This window comes from Orycteropus afer, unplaced genomic scaffold, assembly GCF_000298275.1.
Source record: "Orycteropus afer afer isolate SDZICR_OR568_19922 unplaced genomic scaffold, OryAfe1.0 scaffold00035, whole genome shotgun sequence".
NCBI classification, from domain to species: domain Eukaryota; kingdom Metazoa; phylum Chordata; class Mammalia; order Tubulidentata; family Orycteropodidae; genus Orycteropus; species Orycteropus afer.
This window is the reverse complement of record NW_006921622.1, coordinates 6,355,007-6,364,445: the sequence shown is the minus strand read 5'-3', so window position 1 is coordinate 6,364,445 and position 9,439 is coordinate 6,355,007. Positions and strand designations below refer to the sequence as shown.

At 36.5% G+C, this 9,439-nt stretch overlaps 1 protein-coding gene across 1 annotated transcript in view; it reads right to left on the bottom strand.

Annotated features, from left to right (window-relative positions):
* The window catches only part of MALRD1 (MAM and LDL receptor class A domain containing 1), a 1,363,654-nt gene that overhangs the window by 239,609 nt on the left and 1,114,606 nt on the right, over positions 1–9,439 (bottom strand). The window contains exon 33 of the mRNA XM_007936352.1: positions 5,087–5,288. Within this exon, the coding sequence (XP_007934543.1) occupies positions 5,087–5,288 (202 nt within the window). The remainder of the gene's footprint in view (positions 1–5,086; positions 5,289–9,439) is intronic.

The following is a 9,439-nucleotide window of genomic DNA, read 5'->3' as shown; positions in this document are numbered from 1 at the left end:
CATTTCTTCCATTTGCTTTAGCGATTCTCCGCTCAAGGGAAAGGTTCAGAGTCTCTTCTGTCATCCACTTTGGTCTTCTCAGACACAGATAATAGTATATCTTAAAATTTCTTCTAGTGTTTATAGATAGATATTTGATACATATCTTATTAATATTGCTTTCATATCCTCTGTATAATTTTCCCACTTATAACAATATATGCTTGCATGGTTTATATCTTGTATGAGTGACATATTTTATACTCAGCAATATATTATGAATATTGTCATTTACACAACATAAATTTTTGTCAGCTGAATCATCCACTCATTTTTTCTCAAACTTTTCCACTATAGCACCATGAATCACAGAGAAGGAGCTAGTTCTAGCTCTCAAAACCAAAAAAAAAAACAAAAAAAAACAAAACCCTGAAACTCACTGTCATCACGTCGATTCTGACTCATAGCCATTCCTCCTTGGGTTTCCAAGGGGGTATCTCTATGGAAGTAGATTGCCCAACCTTCCTTCTGAGGAGTGGCTGGTGGGTTTGAACCACCAGCCTTCTGGTTAACAGTCAAAGGAACAAAAATACTTTAAAGTTTTATGCTTTATCTTTGAAATTCTACTGTATGTAGATTTGAATTTACTTCAAATGTCATTTACTATATTAAGTTATTTAACTTTTCTCCTTAAATCTTCTTGCAAACTCAGTACAGTTGCACCAGGTTTATTTGATGGCACTCTATATACCTCCTGTCACATTGCTATGGGAGTCTGTTTACCTAAGTTTGAGAAACGCTGGATTAATTTATGACCTTGTAAAGCATCTGCCTCTTTCAACAGTGAAGGCTTGCTGTAGAAACTATGCCTAAAGACATGGTTGAATGGATGATTCAGCCATCAAAGCGTCTAAAGACGCTGCACTTTAGACGGGGCAGGGAGACACTTCTATTATATTAAGCTACAAAGAGAAGACAGTTCAAATTTTAATTCCAAAGATTACACTAGTTTTTATCATCCTCAATAGTAGAGGCAATTCCATAACATAGTAGAAAAGAACCATTTTACTTAGGTGACTACTAATGTTGCAGCCCATACAGTCAGTTATTATTATTACTGTTTATAACAGCGGTAACACTTCATAGCCCAAATTTCCTACTTACCATATTAGGCTCTGGAGATGAAATAGACAAGCTCCCTTGGTCTTGAGGAGCTCAAACTCAGTGGGAAATATGCACATATAAATATATATCTACCTACAGATATAGGCAACAATTATACCTTGGATTGTGTTCTACAGAATATTATATGCATGGTATACTATGACTTTAAAATATGGTCATTCTTGTACATGCACCTCAATGCTTGTATTAGTTATTACTTGACTTTGTGCTTTTTCTTAATTGGCATCACAGACTACTTTAAACAGAAGAATGTAGTGGGCAATGTTAATGAAGCAACAATGATCATTGTCCAGGGATATCTTATAATGTCCCATGGTAGGAAAATGGGTCCTGATGCCAGTGCTAGGAAAACAAAGAAAAGTGAAGGTGCCTTGTATCATGTGAATTCAGATAGGAAAGTCAGTTTTAAAATAATCTACAGATTCCTATAAGTAAATACAAAGAACAGGAGGAATGGCTTGACAGATAAGAAGGCTGATGAATAGATTCCTGAGATAGAATGTAGGTAGAAGGACTGATAAACTGAATTATGTAAGACTATTTTCTATCCCTGACAAAATAAAGCAGAGAATCAGAATATAAAGACTTCATGATACATCAGGAAACTGGGGCCAATGTGAAACGGTTTTCTGATCTCTTCTGAGATAACTGTTGGGACTGGATCCATCTTCAGAGCTTTGTCTGCAAGACTAACTCTGTAGTCTGGCACAGCAAGGCTGTAGGGAAAACTCATTCCACTTCATCTCCTGTTTCTGCATCTGGTGGGTATACATCCCTAAAGCCAAGGGATGAAGAGGGGAGGGTGAAAGTCACATACAAGAGTTCTTTGTTTAACACCTGCAGTCTAAGTAATGGGCCTATTTTAACAAGGCCTTGGGTATGAATGTTTGTAATATTTGGCCAGTCTCATCCAGGAATGAAATTTCAGACCCAAGCTTTTAATGTTTATCAACCATTCAGAGGTAGCATGAGAGAGTGTCATTAAAAAAAAAAAAAAGTTAGTTTTAAATTGTTCTCCAAGATTCATCTCAGGTCACATGTCTTAGTCTACTAGTAGTCCTTTTCTAAAACCTCCAGAATATTAGGTGTCCCTTTTCTGCAGTTCTATAGTATCATGTGAATATCTTCTCAGTAGCAGTAATGTGGACAGAACAAGGTTTTGAGTACAACCAACCAACACAGGAAAGTTACATTATCTCTCTGATGCTCAGTTTCTTTATCTCTACCATGAGCTTGGTAGTCTCATAGGATTGTGCCAATGATACCGGAAACAAATGTAATGTATTATGTAGAGTGATATGTATTAGTGCTTGATCAACAGTATTATTATTAGTAAGGAGCCCTGGTGGCACAGTGGTGAAATACTTGGCTGCTGACCAAAAATCCGTGGCTCGAACCCACTATCTTCTTTATGGGAGAAAGATGTGGCAGTCTGCTTCCATAAAGATTTACAGCCCTGGAAACCCTATAGGGGCAGTCTATTCTGTTCTATAGGGTTTGAGTTGGAATTGACCCAACAGCATTAGGGTTTTTTTTTTTTTTTTTTCTTGTTTGGTTTATTAGTTGTAGTGTTAATACCCATTATCATACAGTGCTTATATGTATTATATCTGGTACATTTATTATATCTCATCTCTGAATTCCTTCAGGGCAGGAAATAGGTCATATTCATTTTCCTATCACCATTGTCTCTGAAGGGCCCTAAATGTTATCATAAATATCCCTATCAGAGAGAGGTAGAGGAGATTAGGCATACGCAGAAGAGGAAGAGGCAATGTGACCATGGAGGGAGAGTTTGGAGTGATGCAGTCAGAAGTCAGTGAACATTGGCAGTCACCGTAAGCTGGAGAGCTAAGAAAATTGTTTTCCCCTAGGGCCCCTAGAAGGAATGTGGCCCTTCTGACACCTTGATTTTGAACTTCTGCCCTCTAACAGTGTGAAGGACTGAATTTCTATTTCTGGAGAGCATGCACTTCATGGGAAATTGTACTAAAGCAACAGGAACCTAATAAAAGGTGGTTATTAGTTTGGGGTGGAGGCAGAGAAAAGCATATTCTGGGAACAGGGGGTTTGGTTTGGTTCATTATGAAAATTGGACTGTGTACATGAAGAAGATTGCAGGGAGATGAGTGTAGAAACACTTTGGAATCAGAGGACAAAGTTTGGACCTCCTTTTTTGAGAAATGAGGAAGTTTACTTATTTATTTAATTTATGCAAGGGAATTGAAGAAAAGAGCTAAGAATGAATAGAAGGAGAGGCTGGAGATACAGGAAAGAGAAGACATTGATGAAACAATGCTGGACAGGAACTGAAAAAGGTCATTATTATGAACATGAAAGGAGAACATGAAAGGTTTTTTTTCTAAAACAAACAGGGTAAAGAAGTGTTAAGTTGCACATATAGGAACACTTGGAGGTGAAACAAAGAGAAATAAAGGGGGTTTATTACAAAAAGACTCTATTTTATGTTCAAAGTACAACTGCAGGATGAGGGAAGTACAAATGGGGGCAGGGATTTTTGAGGACTGTGGTAGAAAAGAAATGCAGGGAATAGGAAGCACAGTACTTAGGACCTTTGAGGGTTTGGCTTAAGTGGCAAACTAAACTTTTGAATGGTCCCTATCAGCATGACCAGTGGCAATGTTGGAAAATCCAGATGGTTTTATTAACTCAATTTTAGAGATTTATAAAACCATTATAGCAAAACATGGGCTTACTGTCTATTCTAGGCAGATTTTCTGAGAAATAAATGTTTTAAAACATGCAATGTATTTAGCACAGTGCCTGGTGCATAGTAAGTAACCAGATTTATGTTAAAGTGGAAAAAAAAAAACAGTACAATTTAGAGTGCTGATTGAGAATGTAATTGAGCAATGAGATTATTAAATATGGGATTACTAGGAAAAGAAGTAAGAAGAAGCTGTTTTAAAAATGAAATGGAAACACTGAGAATCTAGAATTTTATCTTCTTATTAATGATATTTGGAAAATAGGTTTGGGAAGAATAATCAAGAAATAGAAGATATGACAATCAATCAGATGAGATTTTCAACTCTAAGATTTCAGAGAGGCTGATAAGGTCTAGAGGGTAACCATTAGAGTTAGCCTCTGAGGAAGAGTATCTATGAAGGTGATTAGAATTGAAGAGGTGAATATTTTACATGAGCTGAGTCATCTGAAAGTGAATATTGCCCAAGATGAAGGGAAGATTAAGAATCCAGACAAAAATCATGAAAAGGGTAAGAATTCAGACATGTGATCTTAAAGGAGAAGAAACATTTGAAAAAATCTGTAAAAACAAAATACTGAAAGAGGTTTAGAGAAGCTAGAAAGCCAGTCTTCGTAGTATTTAACACTAAATTTAAAGACTTTAAGAGAATAACAACCATTTAAGTGGATGCACCTTAAACAAGAAAGACTCAGATTTCACATAAGGAGATGCTTTTTTAGATGAGGGGTTAATGACAGAATTTCAGATTTTTTCAATGCAATGAGGATTCCTAAGGGCACAGGAGAAGCAGTAACATGGAGGGAAATGGCTCAAGGAAGAGGAAAGGCTAGAATGAATGAAAGAACACTGATTGCAAGATGATTAGTGACCAGGAGCTTTTAACTTCTACAGTTACTGTGAACATTTAGGCATAAAGATAGTAGTTAATAAAAATAGAGTAATAGACAATTTTCCTCAGAGTTTCAGAAAGAACTTCAGCAAAGTTATTTTGCTGCCTGGAGGATATGATAATTTTCCTGGGAAATCTCCGTGTGCAGAGGGCTTTCCTGTTACCCTCTATGCCATATACTGTTCTTTCTTCAATTTCCAGGACTGAACCTGGAAAAAACTCAATTCTTCACATACTCCCAATTCTTCTCTATTAAGATATTAAAAATAGTACTTGCCTTTTTTTCTTAAGTAATCACTTACCTCCATGTTCACATTCTGGGGTGAAAGAGATGTCATCAAGGGCAATAAAAATATCCTTTTCTCCACCCAAATCAGCTTCAAATGCCACCTTAAATGGGGTGTTACTGGAGAGGGGTACATATCCATACGTCCACCCAGTTCTTTTATTTCCAATCACTGACCACACCAGAATGTTGAGCCCAGATTCTTCAATAGTGTACACCTAATAATTGGAAAAACAAAAGTAGCTCTTTATGATTTAGATGTAAAAGGTGTATGGGCATTCACTGCACTGCTCTCTGCATATAACGTGCTTACATAAACAACACACATGCACACAGAACATAGAAGAGACTAATGTGTGAGTGAGTTACACAGCTTGCAAAAATTGTATAATATATATATCATTTATGTGAAAATATGGTAATTATTGGATAATTAAAGAACAGGTTTCTGCAATGTGATAATAGTTTGGTACAGTATTTTCCATGTGCAAGGATTATGGGTTATAAAGTGAGCCCATGAATGTAATATGTTCTTTCATTAATTGGATCTTTGTTTGGTTTTATCGTATCAATTTCTATATACCAAATTGGACATGATAGAAACTGTAACAACTTTAGGATCTAATAAGCTGGAGGAGATGTGAAACTAGAACTTCTCATTGATTAAAAAAAAAAAAATGTTTATGTTAGAGACAGGTTGCTTTAAACCAAAAATAAACACACTGCCACTGAGTCAAGTCTGACTTATAGAGACTCTTGTTGGGTTTCCAAGGCTATAAATCTTTGTGGAAGCAGACTGCCCCATCTTTCTTACACAAAGTGGCTGGTAGGTTTGAACCACTAACATTTTGGTTAGCAGCCAAATGCCTTAACCACTGCATCACCAGAACTCCTTCATAGATTACATTACTGGAGAAAAAAGGAACCTCACAACAGATGCATAAGAAAGTACATAAGTCATTTCAGAGATCAAAGTAATGTGTAGAAAATATTTAATATGTTTACCAGAAGAAAAATTCTTCTGGATTATGTAACATAAAAACTATAACTTTTAAAAGCACAAAAGCTAATAGCTTGAACATGAAAACAAAAATAGAATTAATCCTGTCACCAACAACTATACCAAGTTCTAGTCATTTTTCTAAACAGAAAAATTTATCAAAACAAAGAAAACAAAACATACTATATCCTAGTGCTCCTTAAGAAATCTACATTTACACAGAGAAGTAATGGTGAGATATACTTTTTTCTATCAATTTTTTTAATCTAACATTATACTTTATAGTTATTATTTCCTTAGATAATTAAATGTTACATATTTCTGTCTTTCAATGAAGGTAATATTCACTGTCTCTGAGAGGTTATTTATTTATTTTTTTTGTGATCACTTTCAGCAAAATGCCTACCTTTAATAACTTATAAGCATTTATCATGATTTTTATCATACAAAATCAAAATGGATTCAAAGAATATAAAAATATTATAATAAACATTATATTCTAATAAAGGTTGTATTATATTCAAAGATCATATTATAGTGAAGGTGACTGCCTATATTGTAGGGTCGAAAAACTTGAAGAGAACTTGATAAATCAAAACACAGGTTTTTTCTAAAAAAAATCAAATTCATTGCCATCTAGTAGATTTGACTCATAGCAACCCCTCCTTGGGTTTCTGAGGTAATATCTCTATGGAAGTAGATTGCCCAGTCTTCCTTCTGAGGAGTGGATGGTGGCTTTGAATGACCAGCCCTCTGGTGAGCAGTCATATGCCTTAGGCACTACAGTACCAGAGCTCCAAAATTTAAAGTTCATTGATTATAAATGCTATTCACATCAACAAAATACCTTCATAGCACCATCTAGACTTGTGTTTGACCAAGTAACTGGGCACCATGATCTAATCAAAATGACACATAAAGTTAATTATTATAATTACATAATATTATTTAATATCTATATTTGTTTTACATAATATTATATAATTGTAATAATTAACTTTATATGTCATTTTGGCTGGACTATGGTGCCCAGTTATTTGGTCAAACACTAGTTTAGATGGTGTTGTGAAGGTATTTTGTTGATGTGATTAGCATTTATAACCAACAAACTTTAAATCAAGGAGATTACTCTGGATAATTGTGGTGAGCCTCAACCAATCTGGTGAAGTCTTTTAAGAACAAAAACTGAAGTTTCCCAAAGAAAGAATTTCACTTCAGTGCTATAATATAGAACTCCTGCTGGGTTTCTATTTTGGACTTGTCAGTCTGCACAGTGATGTGAGCTCATTCACTGAAATTATGTATATATACACAACTCAAAACTCAAAACTCACTGTCATAGAGTCAATTCCAGCACATAGTGATCCCTACTGGGTTTCCAAGGCTGTAAATCTTTATGGAAACAGACTGCCTCATCTTTCTTCCTTAGATGGGCTGATGGGTTCAAACTATCTACATTTTGGTTAGCAACCTAATGCCTTAATCACTACACAACCAGAGCTCCTATAAAAATATCAGTATATCTGATTGGTTCTATTTCTCTGGAGAACCCTGACAGATACAGGAATTTAAGTACCTTTTTTTTTTTTTTTTTAATTGTGATTTGGGTGAAAATTTACAGAGCAAATTCACTTTCCATACAGCAGTTTACATACACTTTGTCTCATGACATTGACTACAATTTACCCCCATGCAACAGTTCCCCTCCCACTTTCTCCTGATAGTTTCCTCTTCCCTGTGTCCATCCCTCCAGGCACTCCTGATCCCTGAGCTGTCTCCCACATAAACAGCCCTTCTTTCTCCCATGATTGTTCTTTCCAAGGAGTATATCAACCTCAGGTAGATGTTCAACTCATATGCCTCTCTTTTGTTTGGCTGGGAGCCACAGGTATGGGTTAAATTCTAGACCTGAAGGGCAGCTAGGGGCCATAGTCTCAGTGGTTCCACCAAGCTCTATCAGACCAGGAAACTTGACTCCCTCTTTTCTTTTCCAAGTGATTTTGAGTTTTGTTCCACATTGTTCTCCTATTCTATCCAAGATCTCCCTCAGAGTGGTTGACAGTGCTAGCCAGGCACCATCTAGTTCTTCTGGTCTCATAGTCACATAGGCTGAGGACTGCAGGATGTACCAGTCACCTGGACTAGTTGTTTCCATGTGTCTTTGTTTTTCTTCATTCTTTGCTCTGGATGAGGAGAGACCCTTCATTGTATATAGATGGCTGCTTACAAGCTTTTAAGATCACAGTTGCTACTCACCAAATTAGGAGGTGGAACAGTGTTTTGTGTAGTATGTTATGCCAATTGAGCTTGATGACGTCCCCTGCGACTCTAGTCCCAAGCCCACCAGTTCAACTACTCGGTCCTTCTGGGTAGCTGGCTGTGACCAAGAAGTGACTACAATCTTGTCCTTTGTCAGCTCTATTACACACCAGGGAATTCTTACAAATACACTTATACAAATACACATCATACAAACACACTTATAAGACCATTGTCTGCCAACCCTATACATGGTCTTGGGTACACTACCCCCTGCATAGATATACCTAACACTTCAGCCTGTCAACCTGTCTATCCACCCATATACCCATGTTTGTCTGCACTGACAACACAGTACTATATGCGCAAAAGGGTTCATCTTTGTTGTCTGTACCTCCCATGCACCTTTCTCTGTCTTCCTCTTCCTCAACAACACCATGTTGATCACTCACATTTGGTACATTGCCCTTCCCTTCACCCAAATCAATACTTATCTCTACCTATCTAACAGTGTTCCCTACCCTCCCTTCCCACCCCTGGTAACCAACTAAGAAAATTTCCTTCCATATCTAAACCTTCCCTTGACTTTTTACAATAATGAACTAATGTTTGTCCTTCTGTGGTTGACTTATTTCACTCAGCATAATGTCCTCCAAGTTCATCCATGTTATGAGGTGTTTTGCAGATTCTATGTTATTCTTTAGGGTTGCATAGTATTCCTTTGTGTATATGTACCAAAGTTTAGTGATCTATTCCTCAGTTGATGGACACCTAGGTTGTTTCTATCTTTTGGCTACTGTAAATAGTGCTGTGATGAACATAGGTGTGCATATATTGGCTCTTGTCATGACTCTCACTTCTTTAGGATATATACCTAGTAATGGAATGGCTGAATCAAATGTTATTTCTAATTCCAACTTTTGAAGGAATCAACCATACTGCTTTCCACAATGGTTGTACCATTTTACAGTCCCACCAGCAGTGTAGGAGAGTCCCAATCTCTCCACAACCTCGCCAGCATTTGTTATTTTCTGCATATTGATGAGTTTTGTTTTCTTATCCAATCCAAGTTCTATAACTACACAGTCTTTTCCTTCTTTTTGTTTGTAG